The sequence below is a fragment of the Chlamydotis macqueenii genome, chromosome 27 (genome assembly GCF_036417535.1).
Source record: "Chlamydotis macqueenii isolate bChlMac1 chromosome 27, bChlMac1.mat, whole genome shotgun sequence".
NCBI classification, from domain to species: Eukaryota; Metazoa; Chordata; class Aves; order Otidiformes; family Otididae; genus Chlamydotis; species Chlamydotis macqueenii.
This window is the reverse complement of record NC_141582.1, coordinates 5,784,360-5,807,474: the sequence shown is the minus strand read 5'-3', so window position 1 is coordinate 5,807,474 and position 23,115 is coordinate 5,784,360. Positions and strand designations below refer to the sequence as shown.

The 23,115-nt window shown below is 44.5% G+C and overlaps 1 protein-coding gene across 1 annotated transcript; it reads left to right on the top strand.

The window, feature by feature from the left end:
• Positions 1-56: 56 nt before the first annotated feature.
• On the top strand, positions 57-19,868 carry GMCL1 (germ cell-less 1, spermatogenesis associated). Its single transcript, XM_086767994.1, has 14 exons — positions 57-356; positions 862-985; positions 3,790-3,886; positions 4,688-4,785; positions 5,270-5,382; positions 6,080-6,145; positions 6,319-6,403; positions 6,615-6,705; positions 7,230-7,370; positions 11,833-11,902; positions 16,473-16,548; positions 16,974-17,119; positions 17,315-17,402; positions 18,527-19,868. Exons 1-14 carry the CDS (start codon positions 175-177, stop codon positions 18,653-18,655), a joined length of 1,506 nt encoding a protein of 501 aa, XP_086624120.1. The 5' UTR covers positions 57-174; the 3' UTR covers positions 18,656-19,868.
• The last annotated feature ends 3,247 nt before the right edge of the window (positions 19,869-23,115 follow it).

Here is a 23,115-nt window from a genome sequence, read left to right as displayed (position 1 = left end):
CCGCCGCGCATGCGCGGTGCTCCCCTCCCCGCGCAGGCGCAGAGGCGCGGCGGCAATGGCGGCCGCCGGCCGTTGCTGAGGCGCCGCCGTTACCCGCCGCGCCGTCCCCGCTCCGGCCCCGCTCCGCTCCGGGCGGCCCCATGAGGAGACGGCGGCGGCGACGGCGGAGCGGCGATGGGCTCGCTGAGCAGCCGGGTGCTGAGGCGGAGGGTGGGCCTCCCGCGGGGCGATGGGGTGGCCGGGGACGGCGGCGGCCGGGGCGGCAAGAGGAAGCGCGGTGGGGCCGAGGGGCCCGGTGACAGCGACAGCGACGGCGAGGCCGAGCGGGAGGAGCGGCTCCTCAACACCCCCCGCAGGTCCGGGCTGCGGCGCGGCTGAGAGGAGGGCGGGCTGGTGGTCGCCGGCTCCGAGGGGGCTGTGGGCCGCCGTCGTGGCCGTGGGGCTGCAGGGCCGGCGGCTGCCGCGTTGGCTCTGGGGTGCTGAGGCGAAAAGAAGGGGCTGCGTGGGGCTGGGGGGCCTGGCGGGGTTGGGGGTGGGTGTTGGGTTATGGGAGGAGGGGCTGGGACACTGGAGGACCGAGCCCGATCTTCGGGAAGGAGGTGGAGGGAGAAGGTTTTTGGTCTGAGGTTGGTGGTGGGCCTGGGGCGGGGTTACTTTTGGGTTTGCTTTAGAAAAGTCCCAGCAGCAGCTGCAGAAAACGAGAGGGGAAGGTAAGGGGGAAGCCATGGGGGCAGCGGCGTGGGGGGCACGATCTGTCTGTTTCAGGGAGAAAAAAAAACCCTGTCTAATACTTTATACTTAGTGTTTCTTCTGTAGGAGAAAATCTTAAAGGATTGCATCTCTGTTTGCCTTTTTATGTAGGAAAAAATTGAAAAGCACTTCGAAGTATATTTATCAGACTTTGTTTTTGAATGGGGAGAACAGTGATATCAAAATTTGTGCTCTGGGAGAGGAGTGGAACTTGCATAAGATATATTTGTGTCAGGTAAGTGGTTTTTTTCCTACTCACAACAGAAACTCTGTTTTTAATAAAAGAATATCTAGTAAACGTTAAGTGTGACTTGAGGGGTTTTTTTTTTCTTTTATTTTTTACCTTGTATTTTAGACCTAGCACTCTTTCTCTGGATGAAAACAGTTAAACAGCTTGTGTTTTTGATAGTAATATTAGGAAGCATCGCTGTAGCTTCATGTTTGAAAAGTTTCTTGGCTTCTGTCTCTTGCTGTTTTAATTTTTTTTTAATCTACTCATCTTAACTTTGGCACGTCTTTTGTGAAAATGGTCCTGAAAACCGTCTCTTGATGTCCTGAGAACACGTTTTGACGTTTTGCTGAGCGTTCCCTGCGATGTTAGTGTTATTGCAGAGCAAAGAAAGCGCTCCCAGAATGGGTTTGTAAAGGACTTGCCAACCCAGTTCGGTGTGACTGTTCCCTGGGACTCCAGTGTAGGAACCTGAAGTGGAGTTGCTGACCTGGGCGTCTCCGTTTGTCACACAGCCTTCGTTCATCCTTGGGTGAAGGCTTCCATACTGCTTTCTTGCTGCTGCATGAGGAAGATATGCACAGAAACTCTAGAAAGGAATAAATATTAGTGCACACCTACAAAAGAGATGCTGTTTCTACAAGCATTTTACTTTGGGCTTGTATTAAGGTGAAGTTCTTTGTGTTGCTTTTTGTGTTTTTGGAGTGGAGAGGTGCTGGAATCTGTACTGTCTGTTCTCTTTATTGCTTTTCCTGTGGCAGAACCGGGGGGAAACCAGGGCTTTGTCTTGAACTGTCTGATTCAGTTGTGCCGTTAACTTTAAGGTGGGACTCTGACCTTGGGAGCGATTTATTTGAAGTGGGAAGAGAACCGTCAGGTGCTAAACCTGAAACGTGTCCCCTTCTTTGTTAGCTGTAGTCAAACGCAAAGCAGTTTCATGTGGTACAGGGTGAAGATGTCGCTGTGAGCTGCTCAGCAGGTTGAATGCCGTTTCTCTGGTGTGACAAGTGCGGGTAGAAGCAAAATCTTTATTATTTTTTTGGTTAATACTGTGATTCCAGTGCAGGTACAGCAATTACTTGCGTTGGCCACAGCGAGGGAAATTTCGTTGCTTTCTTGTGGGGAAAAAAACCCTTTCATTCTACGTGTGTTAGAACCTTTTAAAGCGCGTAAGATGGGTGCAGGAAAGTCGTTTGTGTATAGCCCAGGGCTGAGCAGTGGCAGCCGTCTCTGGATAGAACAGTGGAGTGTTTGACCGGGGATCTCAGCTGGCAGACACAGCTGTAATTGTCCCCTCACTTTCTCCGTGTGACGAAGGGAGGATAGAAGTGTGTTGGACAGCCACGCTTACGTCGTGCAGGGTAAACAGGGCGGGCTCGTTGCTCGTTTGTCCTTGGAGTCTTGTTGGCGATGATGTTCTCCGTCGTTGTCGTGATTCCGTTGTTGCTACATCTCAAGTTGGTGAGGCTGGTCCTTAAAATGTAGCGTGGGCTGATGACTAAAATTGGATATTAAGTCGCTGCTGTGCGTGCTTTTTAACAGGCTTGGAAAATTGTGATTGTGTTCGGTAGAGGCCTTGTACAGGGGATGTTCTTGTGAGATGACATTTTGTGGCTAAGTTTACCGTTCTCGTAAGTCAGGTTTCTATTTCAATTAATGCTCTGTCCTTGGAACTGTGTTACTATTGGTAAAATATTTTTGAAGGTGAAAAAGAACTCTCTCAATGAAATTATGACTCCTCCTCTGCCTCGCTGAGCAGACTGTCCCAGTCCGAATGTTTCTGTTGCCCTGGTCTCTGAAGTTACTGTGTTTAGTTTGATAAGTGACAGTGAGGCGCTGCTCTGCCTGTGAACGGCAGATCTGAGAAACTGAGGACTTCCTTTTTCTGATGCTGGCTACTAAAACGGCAAAGTCTCATGAAATGGAGGAGTTGTCTACATGGCAGCGCTCGGGCAGCCTCATGAGGACTGGGAAGATGAATAAGGTCCTGGGTTTGAGAGCAGCGTGTTGTATCTCCTCGTCGTTAGGGGAATTTGCCCAAGGTATAGAAATATTTATGTGACCAAATGAAATCAAAATTGGATTTTATGTGATTTGCTCCCCTGAGTTGAAATGCTGAGTTGAGAGGTCAGGGAGTATGGTGCTGTACAAATAGACTTTATTTTTTTGATCTCCCAGGTAAACTTCAGGGAGTGCTAGCATCTCATAATGGGCACATCTGCTGCTGAGAAGGAAAATCATGAATCCTAGTAGAGCAGTATATTTCACTTCATTTGGATGGAAACCTATCAAATTCTAGTTTTATATGCCTTACACTTTATAATAAAAGGTATATTTACATAAATGGTGTATGTGTATGTGTCCTTGGTATGAGACTACAACCTTGTACATTGATTTGTATGTCTTGCATGCTTTTTTTTTTTCCCCCTCCCCCCCTCCAATACCCAAACTGGCATTCCCTAATGCCTGCAGGATTTGTTGCCTGCTGGTAACATTAAGAACTTAATCCTTGGACTAATTATATCCCCCTTGGTGGTGTGGTTTATAGGAAAAGAGCTTATGTGGCTTTCCTGGCCCTCAAGTAGTCCAAATTTTCTGTAGGCATTTTCACTTTCAGAAATAGAGCGACTACAATTAGCCCTTCTCAAGTATGTCAGAATGTTTTAGCTTGTGAAAAGTTCCCTTAATACATTTTGTTCTGTATAAAGGTAAATATTAACAGTTTTTCATGCCACGTGCTGCTTCTGACAGTTCTAATTTGAATGAAATACCTTACTTGAGTTCTTTTTCTCTCCTCTTCCTTCATATAGTCAGGCTATTTTTCCAGTATGTTCAGTGGATCTTGGAAAGAATCTAGCATGAGCGTCATAGAGTTGGAGATTCCTGACCAAAATATTGATATAGAAGGTAAGTGAGAACCTTTTACTTTAACATAAACTCTGAAGGCAGAGGTTAAGTTGAACCTGACAAAAAAATAACTGAATTTTTTTTTTTTTTTAAATAGTAGTTCTCAAATTAGTCAATAAGAAATTTGAGAGAATGGGTTTTGTGCTTATTCAGTTTTGAGCTTAACTTGGGTCACCAGTAGAGTGGAATTTGGTTTTCTCCCTCTGAGTTGGAAAGCGCAGCTGAAGAACAACCGCTTGTCCTGTTGTTTTGGCATCGGAGCTCTCGAGGTCAGCGCAGACCCACGTGTTAGAGTGTGACTCACCCCTTCATCTGGGTGGTCTTGAAAAGCTGCCGAGTGGAGAGCTCGCAGGGGACCAATGTGAGTTGGCAGGATGTTGTGCTGTGGTTCCAGGCACTGTGGAGTGAAGAAGCAGTGTTTTTCAGAAGAATTACAGAGAAACTTGTAACATCGTTGTAATATCTCAACTTTATGCTAGTGATAGTTGCAGAGAGGGATCGTGAGATTTAGCTTCTTTTTATCGAGTTCTCCTGCTCTCCGTGTTGCTCTGTGGCACGACTTGGCTGTTTCAGAGGAATGGTCTGTTTAAATAGTGAAAAGGACAGTGTTTCGTTGGTTAATGCCACATTTCGTGTTTTCTGTCGATGCGTGTGCTCGGGCGGGTAAATGCTGGCTTTTTATCCAGAGCAAATAAGATCGTACCGGGTGTGCGCACTCAAGCGTTTTGGTTATATTTAAGGACTCTTGTAGTTATTCATGCTTGATGTCCTGCCTTTGTTTGACTCTCGTACTCTTTTCAGCACTACAGGTGGCTTTTGGCTCGCTGTATAGAGATGATGTGTTAATAAAACCCAGTCGAGTCGTTGCACTTCTAGCAGCGGCCTGCATGCTGCAGCTTGTAAGTAATAAATATGCAATATTTTTATGATTTCAGATAAAGATAGAGGTTGATAATATACTCAAACGCGTGTGCTGTTTCATCCAGAGAAATGAATCATCTTTTCAGACTAAGTGGGGGAAAAACCCCAAACATAATGCAGTGGTTTTATTTAAAAATGCTATGACTAAGATTCAGTTGTACTATTAAGGGGCGCTTTGGGAATCACATCTAGTAGTAGATTAAAATGTGTTTTAACAGCTCATTTGTTCTACCCTGAAGGTATTCATTAAGCTTTTCTTTCATGTGATATATTCTTAAGAGAAATCTCGTTTTCTGGGGAACGTTGGTTTAGGTTTTCTGGCTAGCACAGTATAGGTCGCTGTAGCACGTGTGACTTTGGTAATTGGTCAGGGATTAAATTTGTATGAACTGCACAATCTTTGACACCTCCTGGTGGGAAATTAAAACTTTGAATATTTGTGGGTTTTTCTCCTCCCCGCAGGATGGCTTAATCCAGCAATGTGGTGAAACAATGAAGGAAACCATTAATGCAAAAACTGTGTGTGGTTATTATAATTCAGCGGGGACGTACGGGTTAGACTCTGTGAAGAAAAAGTAAGGATTACTTTCTCCAAGCTGCTTAGTACATTGCTAATTACAAGTGTGAATTTACAAACAGTGAACTAATGCCCAAGTTAAATTTTTTTTTTAAGCTGTCTGGCTTGGCCTCTGCTTGTCCTATTTAGTTTTCAAGTTTCTACTATAAGCAATTACCTTAAAACTGGTGTAGATTATGGTAGACTGAATTAATTACTACAGTCTATTAGTAAAGACAATACGTTTGGTCTTCAGTGGGCCAGTGAAATAATGCTTGTGATCATTGACTGTTTTATCGCAAAGCTGCTTTAATATTCAGGATTTAAGCTTAACTTTATCTTAATTAGGAGGGATAATTACACATTTGGGAGCAGAATGCTGAGGTTAGTGCTAACTGCTTCCTTCTGCTGTGAATTAGTGTGTTCTCAGAGCTTTCTGTGGCATTAATACTACTTTGAATTTAACTTTCACTATACCCTGAGAGAAACTGACTGCAACTTCAAGAGTTTCAGAAAATTTTGCAACGTTTTCTGGTAGACGTCATGTTTTTGAAATAACTCTTTTTCATATTTTTATGCATTTGTGTCTTGGGTCAAAGCAGTATTTTGAAATCATGCGGTACGTGATCAGGCTTTGTGAGCCTGAGCAGCTGTTGCAGGAATGTTGACATATATAAGAAAAAAATGAAGGTACTAATTCCTCGCTTTTAATCTAGGTGCCTTGAGTGGCTCTTGAATAACCTGATGACTCACCAGAGTGTTGAACTCTTCAAAGAGCTCAGGTACAGGCTTTCAGTTAACATTGAGTGAAAAGAACCATTTCTTCCAAAGTATCTCGCCCACTACAGATAACTTTCTCGGCTATTGATGGTCGCTTGTTGCCTATATTGCTGTCTTGGTTTTATCTATACTGTCTCATAGAATTCTTATTATTTTACTTTTTTTCTTCTTCCAGCATAAACCTCATGAAGCAGCTGATCAGCTCTTCTAACCTGTTTGTAATGCAAGTGGAGATGGACGTGTATACCGCTCTCAAAAAGGTACTTAGCGAAGGGTCTGGCTGGGGCTTTGTGGAGCTGAACTCCTGAGAAATAGTTGATCTGTAATGCAGTGAGAATTTTGGCCTTTTTGTATTTACTGAAAGTATTCATTAGAGTGTCAGAATCTTTGCAGGAACGAATGCATTATGAAAATGTATTACTTGTTGGAAAACTTCTTCGATTAACTCACTGGAGTTTTTGTTTTACCTAGTGGATGTTCCTTCAGCTAGTGCCTTCTTGGAACGGGTCTTTGAAACAACTCTTAAGTGAAGCTGATGCCTGGTTTGCCAAGCGTAGGAAAGGTAGGATTAATTGTCATGGCCTAGGATTGGGGAAGATGTGGGTTAGAAATAAAATCTGATAGTCTTCCTCTACTTCCGAACTTTCTCCCATTTTCTCTGGGAAGGCTTGCCTCTGCCAACAGTCCCCGGCACCAGATTCTCAACACTCGTAGCTTTTTTCAGTTTTGTCCACGTGTTTTCAAGTGAGCACATAGCTTTTTCACTGTTCTGTCCACTTGTTTTCAAGTGAGCAGACATGGCCGCTGGTTTTGCTTTGTTGCTTTTGCTATTGTTCAGTTAGGATAAGCTTTTGTTGCCCTCTCACTAGAAGGCACTAGTGTATTTCAAAAGAGGAAAAGTTTAGCCTAACATTTCTGCTGAAAGGGTTTGATTGTAAGTTATTTCTTAACTGTAGCTGCAAAAGGTGATTTGCCTGTCCATAATAACTTTCCCTGATCAATACGTTAAAACTCAATCTCAAATATAAGTAGGGTCTGGAAAATGTTTAGGAGAACAGATTGTAACGCAAGTACTCTGTCTTGCAGATTTTGAGGATGACATTGCATTCCTGGAATCAGAACAGGGGAACGCTTTCCTGTCGGTGTTCGCACACTTGAGGTTGCAGTATATCGTCAGTGACTTGGCATCAGCCAGAATTGTTGAGAGAGATGCCCTGATACCCTCAGGTGAGCGAGTACTCGGCTGATCGTGTTCTGTGTGCCTTTCCTGCTCTGTCTTACCCTAGAGTAATTGTGAAGATCTAGGTGCATTCACTGCTCTTATCGCTCACGTGTTTATCTCCGGCGTCTGAGCTGGGGCTGAAGATTCAGCAGAAGTTGAATATTAAATTTACGTGCGTAAAACTCTTACTAGGCACACATGTAGGTGTGTTAAGCATTTTGTGGATCGGTCAGTTTGTGAAAATACTCTATAATCAATACATAGTAGATTATCAATGTTTAAACAACCCCAGAGCCCCAGACATGCAAAAAATCTTTTGCTTTCAAGAGAGCAAAACTTGCAGTGACTCAACTGTTTTCTAGCCGTTATCTTTCTAAAAAGAGCTGGGTAGTTTTTGATAGGATTTGCAATAATACGTGAAAATAAAAACCAAAAGCGCAAGATGCTTCTCCCATCTTCAAGGGCAAGTGTTACTTACTAGCAGATATTTAGGATGTTTTCGGAGGGGATAGGATATTTAAGTATTCCACTCTTGTCCTGTTATTTGCATTCTGACTTGTATAAAATGCATCCTCATTCTAGGTCCTGGTGCTTTTTGAAGCCCGTAGGGCGAAATGCCATTTAGTGTTGTTATAGACTACTGCTATTAACATCGCGTTGTCACTGAGAAATAAAGAGCCCTGTTCTCATCTTGCTGCTGGAGTCTGAATTCACAGATAGGCTTTGTTCTTTGCCTGGAAGCTGTGTAAATCTGGCTGCGGAGAGATGAGTAAGACTGGAAATGAGTTACCAAGTTGGGCTCTCTTGAAAATTTTTCCACTGTCATTCATATCTTTTATCATGTGAAACACCTGCCCCTCCTTCTTTTCCCCTTTTAATTCCCGCCCCCACCCCTGAGTTAGTTGTGTTCCTCGTAAGTGTTTGGATTTCTCACGCTCTGCCTTTTGAATTTGGCTCCTGATATCCTTGCTCCATATTTCACTCTGTTCGGTGTTCCCTTATCATAGTTGAGTCTTAGCGTTGAGTTTTGCATCTTAACTCTCTTGACCATTTATCTTCCTAGCTTTCATGTACACAACGTTGATTTTTTTTTTGATATCTGTCCACAGTATAACTTTCCATTCATCTATGTCTGATGCCTATTTATAGGTGTAATTGCCGCGTGTCAATTAAGACTGCTTCTGGTGAGCCGTTTATGGCCCTTATCCATAACTTCTCGGCATCTGTGTTCTCGTCATCTGTCTGCACTTGCAGCCTTGCGGGTCGCTTTGGACTCTTGCCCTGCGTAAATATTTAGCCCGTCTTTGAGTTACACTCCTATCTTCCTCTGAAATTAAAATTGGTTTTTTCATCTCATAGTGGCTTTTCTTCACGCTGCCACGCAATGATGATATGGTGCTGAAACAGACTTGTTGGGATATTTCTTTTGAAGCCTGCTGGCCTGATCGAATTGTTAGATGCTTTTAAAGCACTTTCCTTGCCATTAAGATGATGCAGTGAGCATCGCTTTACTCGGTTTGTCTTTCTTGTAACTGCTGTATCCTGCCTCTGCCAGAAAAGAATGGGCTGGTTGCTCTCTGTAGCTGCATATCTGAATAACTTTGAGCATCTCTTTCTCACACTTGGAAATGTTTGAAGAATGCAGCTGTCAGGAGCTGAATTCTGTCTCTCAATGCTAGAGAGTACCTGTGGGGAGGAGATGGAGTCCTTTCCTCGCTACAAATCTTTCCATCTCTTGAGTGAAAGTGGACAGCTAGTACTGCTCAAACGTACTGGCATTCCCTTCTCCTAGTTCTGCCTTAAATTAATGCCTTAATAGTTGTCTTCTGCACTAGTTCTGACAAAGTAAAATACAAAAGAACTTGGTTATCCTGTGCTGAAAAAGTCTCTAAGAGCGTTCTTCAAACAGCAGGTGGAGGCAGCGCGTTACGGACGGCCGCGGCAGCCGCGGTGCGGTTTGTGGGAACGGTCTGGCCGGCTGTGTCCGGTAGATGGGGCAGGTTTGGGCCTCAGGGAAGCGATAACACTTTGTATTATGCATAAAAATCCTGGAAGAACAGATCTGATCTTTGGTAGGTGGTACTTTATATGCTTAAGTGATGCATAAAGTAAATATAATCCATATTCCTTAAAATAGATATTGGTACAGATTATAATCCAAGCACAAAGGCATTTTCATTCTGTGATGAAAGATAAGTTTGTATGAATGATCATTTAGATCCTTGATTTAACGATGACATGGGAGAACTGTGGCTTTGTCAGCACGTGAACGAGATGTTCCAAACCAGAAATTTGCCAATACTGCGCTTGATTTTCCTCTCTTAATATGGCTGCTGTTACCACTTACCAGAACTGTGATGGGCAGCCTTTTCTTGGTGTTCTGCGGTGAATAAATTTTGTGTCTGTACTTAAACCCAGAAGCCTTCTATGTCAGAGGAATAATGTTTCTTAAATGTTCTACAAGATTAATTCTAACTTTGAGGCTGATTTGCTTCTGCTGATTGCAAAATAATGTGTAACTTTCACCTATTTCACAAGGTACTAGAGAGCAAAACGGTTGCTCTTTCGGAGGTAAACAGCTCATAAGCAGTGGTTAAGTGCTGAAATAGGCTTGGTGGCTTTGTAGTCGGACGGTGGGAAAGGCCACAGTGCCATGACAGCTTCTGAGCGTGTGGTTAGTGCAGGAAGCGTACCTGATGTTTATGCTCTACTGCTGATTATTAAATAAATAAGAAAAAAAAAGTAAAAAAGCTTGAATTCCGAGAGAACTGGGAGAGCAGGGAGGAAAGAAGAGCGTAATGTGGAGACCTCTGTGTGTAATGAAGTGCTGTTAGAGTTTAGCACTTGGTGGCCCTTGTAACCTGCTGATACTGGTTTGCAGCCTAGAGCTGTGTTAAGATCAGGAACTTCTGCTTGTTGTTTAAAAGGAGGCTTAGGTAAATATTGATGGTGCACTTTTGAACAGATTGTTGGCTGCCAGCGTCCGGCGTTTGAGGTGATTGCATCGTACCTGAGAGGGTCCGCGAACGTGGAAATTGCTGGCTAGTTTGTACTGTAGGGTAAGCCTTTTAGGTTATTGTAGATGAACTCATTCCCAAGGAGGTAAAGAAGGAAATCATGTTGAATAGTTGAAAGAAATGGTGTAATTTTTTTTTTTATACTCTGTGTGTGTGTGTAGGACCTGCGGGAGAAAATGGAAGTACTGTATTAAGAGTTCACGGCAGAGAATCTGTTCTTGTTTGCATAGAAAAGATATGAGACAGAAATACACAATGTGTCTGTAAGCGAAATGTTCACTGTTCTGTTTTACCTGGTAACTTCTGAACATCTCCTGAACAGTATTTTCCCTCTTAATGTTTATAAGTTAACAGATGAACTATAGTTGAAATATGACATATGAAATAGATATGTAGATACAAAAAATAGAGAAGGTGCTCTATCTCCTGGGTTTTGGGGGTTTTTTTTGTTTGTTTTTTTTTTTTTTTCCTTCTAGCACATCCATTTTCTGTTCCTTTCCTGTGTAGTTTTCCTTACATCTTTTTTGTACTTTCTGTTGTACTTTGGTTAATTCCCATTTCGGTCCTGTCACAGTCTGAATCTTAACCGCAGAGGCAGTAGGGCAAGGGCTGGTTTTAATTTTGGCATGCGGGGCTTCTAAGATGATCTCGGCACTATGATCTCACTTCTTCTCCCTTCTGTCACCTTCATCAACTACCTGTTTTGTTTTTGCGGTGACAGTGGTTCTCGCTGTTCCCATCATCCCAGTCCATTCCTCCACAGAGCTTGTTCTCGCGCGTGACCTTGCATACCTGCCCTTGTTTGTTATCTTGAGTAGGAAGATCTTACATACTGTTCTTTTGGGTGTGCTTTTGGGTGCCCGTCATCCCTTTTGTGTAACTGACACCCCATTAGATTTTGTTCTGGTTTATCTCTTGTTTACAGTTGTTAAATTACTCGGAGGAAGACATGATTTATGTATACTCCTAGTAGGATACAATGTCTGTTTGTTTTTACCATATCCGTTATAAGTCCCCGTTTCCTTTATCCTTTGATTCTGTTTTCTTCTTGATTAACTTGTGTAGAATTCTGTTGGGGATTCAGAAAACGGCATCTTCTCCCAAGAGCTCGTTAACAAGCTCCTTGGCTTAACAGAACTTTGCGCGCTGAGAAAATGTGTGGAGTTGCATCACTTCTGGGAATCACGAATGCTTGACAAGATGAATGCTGTCCTGGTTTACTTAGTGCTAGTTGTTGATTTTTACCTGTGCCTTTTCTTCTGTGGTTGAGGCCTGATGATGAGTACCGCAAGTGCATTATCAGGTGGTGGGCTTGCACAGGCCGTGCAGTTAATAAGTGTAACCTGACTATTTCAATGTAATTTTATTTCTATATTTCAAATGTTTGTGAACATCCCCATTCCCAGCTCCAAAGACAACACCAAGCTTATGTATTTTTTTTTAATTTTAGAATGGCTGTCCTCTGTTTACAAACAGCAGTGGTTTGCCATGCTCAGAGCAGAACAAGACAATGATATTGGGTAGGTATATTACAGGCTTTCCTTTATTTCTTTCTTAAATTAGAAACCTTCCTCTCATATAAATTCTGACCTGATTAACTTTTGGAGTTGACAAGAAGAGGCGGGGGGAAGTGTACTTCAGGGGTTTTTAAACTCTGTTGTTCTCTGTGGAGCCTCCTGTTCCCTTGGGCTGGCTGATCTAGCCTTGAAACAGCAGAACTCTAGAAAACGTGTATAGTGCAACCGGAGGTAAACGGGGGGGAGGGAAGTGCTGTATTTTCTCTTGTGTTGGTTAACGCTTCTCACCAGTACTTTACCTTGAGATATGTGTTGAGGCTGTGAAAGAGTAGCTTTTCAGCCTTCCATGGCTTTAGCAAAGTACTGCAGGTGGAGAAGCCTTTTCTGTCCGTTTCCTTCCTCCCTGGGCTCAGTGGGCAAGAGGTGGTGGTGCGCTGTAACTGTATTGCTGTAGAAAGCAGTTTGTCATTTTTTGTTTATGCCGGGATAACTGCCCGCCAACCTTTGTTCCTGCCTCTCCCATCCTAGCCTCCCAGGCAGTGAGCGAGGGCCTTGGCATCCTGTGACCTGTTTGCCTCATTCCCTTCTAATTTCGCAGCCTTTCCCCCACCCAGCGACCATGTTTGATAGCTCTCTCCGCTGCCAGCACCTCCAGCTTTTCCCAGGCAGTGCAACCTTCGGCACTGCTGAGACCCCGTTCTCTCCGTAATTCTCCTTTTTTAGATCCTGCCTTTTCTCTTTCCTGGCCCATGTGCTGCTCTGTGGTGGGATTGCTTTACTATTGAGGGAATTCCATGAAGACTGCCAGCCTGCATGTGTTGTTTCAGTGCCCTTTCAAAGATTTGCATGTACTTCCTGTAACGCTGACTGGTTTTTGTGTGCGCAGTGCGTAGCTGGGTTTCTTGAGCCTGTGCCTAAACAAAGGTTGTCGGCAGTGGTGGCTCGGGCAGCGAGGCGTGTTCGTTCGATGTATGTAACGTGTATGCCTGTGATCACAAACTGTTTCCCTTCCTTCTACTTGCTTTTTGCCACGTTGCATTGAGCCAGGTCCCGTGATCTCTTTCTAAATACTGAAACTGTGGCAAAAAGCAACAGAGGGAGTTGTTTCCTGCCTTTGTCTTCTCTCCTAGTTCTTGGTGTGCTTTGCGGAGAACGAATGTCAGGTCAGGAAGCTGCAAAATGTTTGTTACCTTTCAAAAACCAATAAACCAACTTATTTTTTTTCTTCCATCGGTTCTGTTAGCCCAGCTTTTGCCGCCTGAGGATGAGCATGTTCAGTTGCAATGGTAGGCTTAACTTAATAATTGCAATCTGCAGAGCATAAGAACCATTGTCCTGATTTGAACCAAAGGCCGTGCGATCTGTGGCAGCATTCAGCAGTAGAGTTATCAGTCTGCCATCTTCTTTTCAAGTGAAGAGTGAGCGTTCTCTTGAAGTGCTTTTCCGGCAGGGAGCAGTTAAGGATTTTCCAGCTGGACGTTTTGGCTGGATTGTTATTGAGCAACCGGCCACCAGCAGACCTGTTCTTAAATACGTACGCTTCTGTTTTGAAACAGGTTCTGCTTTAGTTCCAGCACCTATGGCAGTGGCTTCCGTGGCTTAATTGCATCTTATACAGGAAATATTTCCTTTTGAGATTATTGTGTAATAGTGTGAAAAAAAAAAATCCCCAGAACCCTGACTTTGGTGCTAGGAATAGTCAAGATCTTTAAGAAGTGGCTCTTTTGGTCAACGGCAGTGCTTTAGAAAATGATAGAGAGAAAGCTCCGAGTTGTGGATCTCATCATTTCGGCTCCTAGAGATTCCTGCTGTGTGGTCATAGCTTGTTTCTGACGCTGTTGTTTTCTTGGGAAGGCTTTTGTTGTAATGCTGCTGTTGTAGATGATTGTACGTTGTGTGTGACCTAGCTCGTATGGGAACAACAGTTAATATGACAGTGAGTATTTACATAGTCTTCAAAATTCTGACACAAGGTAAGACTGTACGTGCTCATTTTTTGTCTTTTGGCAGCTCACTGTAGTGCAGTGAGAGTATTTTGATTGCTAGCCGTCAGATATAGAAGCTCATACAAAACTGAAGCGAAGATGATGGGGAACATTCCAGCTTTTAAAATGAGCAACTCTTGTATTCAGCTACAGTGCTGATGAGTTCAGCGACTCTTTGTCCAGGTTTTTCTTGCTTGTCTAGTTTTCTCTTTTGCAGTATGGGATATATATGTGTTTTTAGACAACTAAAACCAAAAATCTCGGGCAGAGAAAGTTTTACTTAACAGTTGGTATCTGCCCAAATGTCTTACGCTGGCGTTCATCGCCAAGGTCTTTCATTAACGGCAGCGGTAAGAGCTGGGTGAGATGCGGCGTTTCTTCTCAGTAGGTCTCAGCTTCTGGCTGTAGTAGCTTGCAAACATAAAGGTTCAAGGTGGCATCCAGGTTACTGTTTGTTTAGTAGGCAATAATGGACTAATTGTCTTTGAACACGGTGTTCTCTGGAGTTGGGGGGGAGGGGGAGCGTGCGCGCGTGCGTGGAGCGCTTCCCTGTAGCGACACGGAGGTCGGCTGTAATGTCGCTCGTCCATAGCGCGCGGTCTCCGGGACGGTAAATGTTTGAAGTCCTGAGATCACTTCTCTCTCGTCTGCTGGCAAGCCCTGGTGCCACCCTGCAGCGAGGTGCCTGTGGTTCCTAACTCGTGTGCAGCTGTTCCTGCGCATTAAAGCAAGAGTTTTGGACGTTCGGCCAGCCTATAGCTGGAAGAAAAGAATTAAGGTTTTATGAGCCCATCCTTTTATCCAGATCTGCTGCCCTTCCTCGCGCACTTCCTGCCTGCATCAGTATCTTAACACATTTTTTCCCTTGGAGATAAATGCAAACTCAGTAAGCTGAACGGAACGTGGAGTTTGAGTCCCAGTGCGCTGAAGTAAGGCGCTGCTTTGATATCCCACTGGTGCATAACTGCACCTGCTTATTCCAGCGTGCCAGCGTGGAAATTACATCGCTTTGCCGTGTGTGATGCGGTTTGCTCTCTTGATAACTTGAGAGAGGAGAAGAAAATGTTTCTCTTCTACTTTGTGTAGTTTGCACTTAAAAGGACTAAACTTCTTATTCACTCTTCAAAATTTGAGGATTTTTTAGTGTAAGATTGGAGGTCCTGAGTGTGAACTGCAGCTGTGCAAGGTTTACCTGTTCTTTTTTGTTCTTTTTTCTTTTTAAATTAAACATTTGTTCTGTGGCAGATGCAAGACAGATCTTTCAAGTCCGTGGCCGGAATCGTTTCTGGTCTCTTTGGCAGTGTTTAAGAGCAAAACAGAATCACCTGACTGTGCACTAAGCGTATGGCAGGCCGGTGTAAGTGGTTAAAGCTGGAAGTTTTGCATCTTCTGAGGTTGCTGGAGGAATTGAGAGGGAGGAATACTGATGTCTGTCTGAATATTATGTACTAATGTTTGTGAAATTTGTCACTCATTAAACAGAAATAAATCTTTTATCACCACGACTGAATTTAGGTCAGCTGCATAACCAGTTTGGCTAGAAGACGTGGAAGAAGCACCGAGGCGGCTCTCGGGTGAATTTGGTTAGCATGATTAGCTTATTTGCCTAACTTATTCGTAAAACACTTAATCTTCCAGGATTGGTTTTTACAGAAAGGGGGTGAAAAGACCACAGACTGAGTTTGTTCGTAAAAGCTATAGCCGCAAGTTCTTGTGGTGTGTGTGGCAGAGAGCAGATGGGGCATTTATTCTTGCTTATATAGCTTGAAGTATATTGTTTGATAGTGCGGGTTTATAATTTAACTTGCGTGTGGGTGTTGCTTTTCGTTGTGATTTATAAATCTTTCTTTAAGCATTTGTCCTCGGTGTAACTTGAAGACTTTCTGGCGATGGTTGCTTATTTGGTTAATGATGTAATCGTGTCTAAAGTGAAGAGAGTAACCTGCCTCTGGGAGACTGGGACTGATTTTACTCCTGCTGGCTCTGCAAGATTTTTCTACGTGTTGAAGCGCCAGTGGAAACTGTTGGGTGAAACAAGTTCATGTTGGTATAGGATGACAGAATCCAGAGGCTTGTGGCACTTCGTGATCACTGTGGGTAGACTTTTTTTAGACAAGTTGCGTAACCAGCTGCTTGAGAAATCTTTCGCAGCATCTCTGCGTGTGCCGCTTCGTAGCGCTGCAGAGTCCTGCAGCTGTTCCTTAGCAGTGGCACTCGTTTATGGCTGTGCCCAATAAGTTAGACTGCTGCTTTTAAGAAGGACTTAGGGGTTTTTTTTTTAGGAGGACTGGAGAATGTATGTCGTTGCAACAGCTATTACTTTCTTATCTGGAAAGATTCTTTTGTAAAAGTCCTGCCTGAGGTGTCGCAACCTGGTTTGTATTGCAGTTTTGTATTGCAGTTTTAGTCGGACGTTCATGGGAAAATTTGGGTTGGAAGGGATCCTGGGAGGTCATCTAGTCTAACCTCAGCTCAAAGAAGGGTCGGCTGTGTGGTCAGACCAGTTTACTCAGGTCTGCTCGTCTTTCCCACGCTCGGGTACCGTACAGAGGTGTTTAAGTGTCCTTAAAGATGCGCTTTTTTTGTAGGCCTCAAGAAATAAATAAAGAGGAACTGGAAGGAAACAGCATGAGGTGTGGTCGAAAGCTTGCAAAGGATGGTGATGTAAGTATGGCACGCGGCTAAGTCCGTGCATAGCTGACATGTCTTAGACATGTCGGGTATTTTCAAAACATGTAGCTCTTAATTGTCAAACTGCATCAAAAAGATGTAATGGAGATGGTACGTTAAAGAAATTATTCTGTTCTCCCTAGAAGGACAAAAATGTTTGCTGTCTTTGTGATGAAGAAGGAATTAGTGTGTTAATTGTGCTCTTGCGCTGCAAGCAAGCCCGTGTTTGGAAAAACTTTTAGTGTGTGAAAGGAGGGAATGTAGCCATGACTTATCACTTGAGACTTGTAAAATACCTCCACCACACGTCTGTAGCTGAGAATCCCATTCCCAAATTTCAGTTGTTGAAGTGGCAGTTATCATTTGCGTGTAGCAAATACTCAGGTCGGTTTGTTTGGTTTTTTACTTCTGTTCTTCAGTACTGCTGGCGGTGGACCGGGTTCAACTTCGGCTTTGACCTTCTTGTTACGTACACAAATCGTTACATCATTTTCAAACGGAATACGCTGAATCAGCCGTGCAGTGGATCGGTCAGTCTGCAGCCTCGGAGAAACATAGCCTTCAGGTAAACGAAAACCGAGAAGGCAGACCCTGTGGTGTATGCTGACGTGTCTTACCTTAACGAAGTCTTTCCATCTGTGCTGCGTTAAATTTTGTTGCCACCAAGGCAGTTGCGTTTGAAAGTGTTATTCTGTCGTCTTTGTGCTGGAAAAACAAAGGTGTGGGAGACTAAGTGGTGTAACTCTTGTTACATCCCTAGGTTACGTCTGGCCTCTTTTGATAGCAGTGGGAAAATCATTTGCAGTAGAACGACAGGATATCAGATCCTAACCCTTGAGAAGGACCAGGTACGTTTGTGGATTTTTTTGAGCTGTTGAACTTGAATTGTGGAGTCCAAGGCATGAAAAAAATGCCGAGAAGTCAACAGCGCTTTTGAAGAGGAGTTGTTGTTCTTGTTGTCATTGCTTATGTGGAATTTCAAGTGTTCCTTTTATGGGTAGTGGAAGATTAAACTAATCTGTGAAGTGTAACTACAGCAGGATAGCGTGGATTTCATTAACGCTGATAACAATGAAATAAGTTCCCAGGGAGCTGCTGAAGCTATCTGCTGCTAGCGCAGCGTTCCGCTGGACGGCTGCTGGCGTTCCCAGGCTTCCGAGGCTGGTGAGATTACCCCTCTGGATAATGTGTCCGTCAGACTCCTGCTTGTTTAGAGGCAAATTTGGAGTTTGTTTGAAGACTCTCTTGTGTTGTAAGCTGAAGAGTTAAAAGAACGTCTGCGTATTGTTCAAGGGTGGTATTTATTACTCTATTAAAAAAATAAATAAAAGCCTCGGAGAGGAACGGCGTTTTCTTAGGAGAACGCGCCCATTTCCGCCCATCTGCGACAGCAGAATTTGGTAAGGAATGTGAAAGACTTGATCACCAGGTTTCTGAAATCCTAATCAGCAGTGATACGTAGATGGTGAGTACAGAGGAAACTTTTCCCTGTAAATGCCATCCTTACTGTAGGATAAAGCTTCAATTTTGCTACCCCCAAACCAATTTTCAGAGTAAAACCGAAAAATTCCTACCACCAAATTGAAATTTGCTTTAAAGTACAGACTGTTATGGATTGCCTGGTTGGTTAAATCTCCTGAAACTGATCGTGGCAGAAGTCTCCCTTTACTGCAGCGCGCTTGAAGGTAAAGTTTGCTCAGCCGTTTCTTACAGTTCTGTTATCTTTGATGCAGAAGAGCTGGCAGCACTGGCTCAAAGGCTTATAAGCATTTTGAGAATATCTTATCCGTGTTAATATTATAAAACATCTGCTTGAGGTGAAGGTGACTTACTGTCAGGTTGGTTTTTTTTTGTTGTTGTTTTCTGTTTTTTTAATAGTTAATATCAGTCTTGTGATTCAAAAAGCTTTTTGATGTGCTTCCCTCTAACGGCGTCACTCACTGTGCAAATGCCCGCTCTGTTGGCTTCGCAGGAGCAGGTCGTAATGAACCTGGACAGCAGACTCCTCATCTTCCCGCTCTATATCTGCTGTAACTTCTTGTACACATCGCCGGAGAAGAAGGCTGACGGCGAGGCACTGCCAGATAATTCGGAAACCTGAGACCTCTTCAGTGGAACGCAGTAGCACTTCTCTAACTCTGTATGCCTGCTTTAAGTGAAACGACGCACAGAGCTCTGACAACGAAAAAGGCCTTACACTGTAGCAAATATATATATATATATGGCCTTAGTATACTCCTATGCATATCTGAAGAGAAGATCAGAAGTTATACAGGCCAAAAGTAGTTATCGCAACTTTTTTTGCTTTTATTTCTGTTCTCCATCTTCAGACAGTAGCCATTCCATGTTTGAGAAATGTTCCACTTTTATTTTTCTGGGCAAAACTGAGCCAACTTGGAAACAGGGAATTTGTACGACTGACATCTTACGAACATACCTGTCAGATTCTGAGCACACGTTGTAGGATGTGTGGGTCTTTGTTAGCGTGTTTTTTGGGTTTTTAATAGCTGGTCTGTAAATACCAGATCCATATTCTTCTTACTTTCGTGGCCCTTTTCCGTAGGGCCAAATACATCCGTGTGAACATTGCCTGTCACCTCTGTACAGACTGTCAGACCTGCTTGTTTTTAGGCATCTCTTACAGGTACATTTCTGTCTGGATCTTGGGCTTTTTTTTAACGTTGCAGCAAATTTTTTTTTCTTTTTTATTTTTTTTTTAGCACGTGAATTTGCTAATAAGGATGCTCCCAAGTGAATTATTTTTTTCCACATACTGAAAACACTCTATTGTACTAACCATCGTTTGAGTCTATTAGACAGCAGCTTTCCGCTGGGATTCTGCTGAACACTCACTGTACTCACGTGAACCAAATACCAGTTTTTAAACATTGTTTTTTTGTGACTTGTTTTAACCGTTACGTTGGGAAAATATCTCGTTTTAGCTCAGGAACTTGTGACCTTCGAGTGCCTTTTGAGTCGTATGTGCTAACACAAACTTCCCATCAGTTAAAGAAAGGTCACAGGATCCGAAGTGAGAGCTGGGAACAAGGGATTCCTTTTCAGTTGGCTTGACGAATGAGTCAAGTGTCCGTTCTTTGTGTGTGTTTGGGTTTTATGTTTGTCTGTTGCAATTTTGAATTCTTCCAGCAGGATTTTTGGATTCAAAGTGGGAATTTTGCCTCTTGAGTAGCCTATTTTTTTAATGTTGTCAGAAAAGTGTAAAACCATTTGTACTTTATAACAAGGATAAAAATGTGTTAGGCAAGATGGAAACGTGGCAACTTGTCAATAAATGATTTCAAGCGGAATCCTCACCGGGCTCTCTCCTTTTCTGCCACAAATAGCTTTTTCTGTTGGATTCACCCCAGGGATGAACTTCCGTGTAATCTTGTCGTACTTCTTCAGGAGCAGAAAGCAGAAGTATTCTAAGGCGTTTGTGTGCTACAGCATCGAACTGGGTATTTAGCTGCTTAAGTAAGCAGTTTTTTGTTTTTAACTGGAAGTTCCAAGAGTTTAAAACTGTCGTTGATTCAGTGGAAAGAAATAGAGGCTGCCTGTTAATGGCAGAAGAGAACTGGGACATTAAAATACCTGGCTTTTACGTAATGCCAGGCTTGAAGTCTAAGCCTCGGTGGTGGGTAGAGCTGGCACAGAGCTCCTTGCTTTGTGCTGAGGGCTCAGCACCTCCCGTTCAGGACCCTGACACCCCGCCGTCTGCCAGGGCCCCCCGCAGCCCCTGCTCGCCCTGGACATGTGCAAAGGCAGCCCTGCCCTGCCCCCCCCCCCACGCATCTGCCCTTGCTGCTCAGGAGCCACCGCCCTGCAGCGTGAGGAGGATGTGGGATATGGAGCAAGAGCTCACATGAAACTCATCTTGCTATTTTTATTCCAGGTGCTACCAACTCCTTCCCTCGATCTCTGGGTGTCCTGGTCCTACCTCTGCCCTCCCTTGCCCCCCTGGTTGTGAAGGGACTGTCGGTGCAAGGAAACAAATCCCTTCCCAGCTTTGGTTCCTTCTTCCCAGGGGCCAGGATCAGGGATTTGGGATGGGGCGGCGCTGCAGGTGCCCTTCTGAAGGGATTGCTCAGTGCAGGAGCGAGAGGAGCACAGAAACCCAAACACAGCACGACTTACCCCAGCAAGCGGGAGGTTGGTTCTTTTTTATTTGTCACTGACTAGGAGCAGCAGTTGTGGCAAAGGGGAGCTGAGAAGTACAACACCACACTCAGGAAAACGGTATGAAAAGTACAAAAATAAGGACGCCTATATATAATATAATTGCAGTCGATTACTAAAAATAAATACTGTAAACACAAAGTAACAACATCGGGTGAATCTACAGTCGCTCGTTTCTGCTAGCAGCCGAACAGTCTTTGGCTTTATCGAACCCCCTGCCCCCACGGAGCCAACGCCCACGGTAAGATGCATTTCCTTTGCTTCAGGCCACAAAGAGCGGGCCTTGTCGGGGACGGCACGAGGTAAAAAATCTCACTCTTTTTTACTCTAGATTCCCCCGTGGCCAGGAATCGCCTCTTTTGCCTTCAGTGGCCACTTTCCTACCAGAGCAAGCAAAGCCATCTCTCAAAAAAGGTATTTTCCTCTGTATCTGCTGGAGGGGACGAGGGTGTGGCGAGGTGGGGGACCAAGGCTCCCCCCGTTCTGGTTTATTTTGCTGCTGTCTTGAACCTCGCCACCCATTGCATGGGAGCTTGTGGGTTTTGTCACCGTTTTACGCTTGTCCCCACTTCCCTCCCACGCACCGGACCTTTTCACCCTCTTATCTCTCAGATAGCCCGGGCGCGTTTGCTTTGCCTGATAAGAGACTGCAGTGCAGGGCAGCAGGCTCTCTAGGGTCAAACTACTCCGAGCTGCATCCGCGCCAGAGATCTGCGCATCGCGGATGCTCCTCGTACGTCGCGGGTGACTGAACGTGCTGCTTCTCCCTCGCGGCCTTTGGCTCCGAGAAGGGAAGAGGCAAATTGCTCGTGCAAGCATCAATAATCTGTTATATATATATTTTAAAAAAAAAAAAAAAGCAGCAACAATAAAATCCTGTCCAAATTGTCACCGAGGAGAGAATTGCCAGGCAAGTGGACACAGTGGAAGATGCTGTTCTCCTGCAGCCTGCGTGGCCGGAGAACGTGCCAGCACAACCCCAGGAGTGCAAAGAAAATGCATCCTAACGGGAACGGCCCAGCAAACCAAAAGCCATCCTAAATCCACAAACAGTGCTTCTTACCAGAGGAGAAGACGGACTGGGCAAGCCAAGTTGATCAGTCCATCCGTCCCTCCCTACATAAAACAATTGGATCTTCCCTTCAGATCAATAGTTACGACTTAATCTTCCCTTCTTCATTTAAAACACATTCACATAACATCCCTGGCGCCACTTGGGCGTGAGGTTACCGTCCCACTGACGTTACAATCAGACTGTACGGCAAACGGCTCTGGGGCTCATCCCCTTGGAGACAAAAAGGAGCACAAACTTCCAGAAGTGTTTAATCAAAGCCTTCTTACGGCCGTGGCCAAGGGCACGGCGCTCTGCTGTCACAGGTTAACACGGGTGTCTTGTAACGCTTCAAGTATTGCTTTGTAATTTCAGACCAGGCTTTGTTCTGCGTCAAAGCCAAGGGAAACCACAAGCTTTCAAGCTTTAGAGGAGCCTCACAGATAGCGAATGGGCATCCGTCGGACCGAGCCCAGCCAAAAAATCTTCCCTGACCTCACACTTCAGCACTTGGCTCCCTTGCTTGGTCAGCCCCGCAGAGCTGCCGCCCCTCGGGACCAGACGCTCTGGGACAGACCAAAGCCGCTGTAGCTCCAGGGAGCGCGCGCTGCCTTTCCTTCCTCCGCTCCAGGAGAAGCGGCAGTGCTCGGCCGTTCGCCGCTGCCCTGCGAGCTCAGGGCTGAGCCCTCCTGCCGCTGTAAAGCTGCAGGGGAGCACGCTCACCCTGCTCCACCCGTCCTTGCTAACCAGGGTCTTAGCTACCCGCGTGTTCTTCTCGCCCGTGTAGTCACCTGCTCCGACAGCCGGAGCCCGAATCGGCGACAAAAGCAGGGCTGCTCCGTAGCCCCAATCCTTCCCGCTCTTCCCCCCAAAACTACGCTCCTACAACATTTAGCTCACTAACTGTGAAAACGCTACCTATTTCAAACGGGGTACAGCTGACAGAGGTTAGAAATGCAGCCATGACGCACCCTTCTGCGCAGCGCAGCGGGTAAAACCCTTTCTGTGCCAGTTTTTCAGGAGGCAAAACGCTTTTTCCCAGGAAAGAATCACACTTGGTGCCGTATTAGAGGATTTCTGGATCATCGCTCAAAAATTTATTTAACATCTTCTAAAGCTTCCACTAAGCTTGGTTTCTTACATCATTGCTATACACAGGTTTTAGTTGTTAGAATGGTCTTGAGGCTTATAAAAAAAATAAGCATTTAAAATGCCCAAAGAGTAGTTTTGCTGTAAAATTGTGCTACAGAGCGTGACGCCCGACACAGAGCTGAGATACTTTTGGTAACGAGGTTACCCCAAGCGGTAGAAAAATATACATAAAAATAGAGAAA

Excerpts from the sequence above, each read along its gene's own strand:
- GMCL1 (XM_086767994.1), top strand. The coding sequence starts at position 175 with ATGGGCTCGCTGAGCAGCCGGGTGCTGAGGCGGAGGGTGGGCCTCCCG. Across the intron at positions 6,404-6,614 it reads TGTATACCGCTCTCAAAAAG|TGGATGTTCCTTCAGCTAGT; the intron begins GTACTTAGCGAA and ends TGTTTTACCTAG. Across the intron at positions 7,371-11,832 it reads AGATGCCCTGATACCCTCAG|AATGGCTGTCCTCTGTTTAC; the intron begins GTGAGCGAGTAC and ends TTTTAATTTTAG.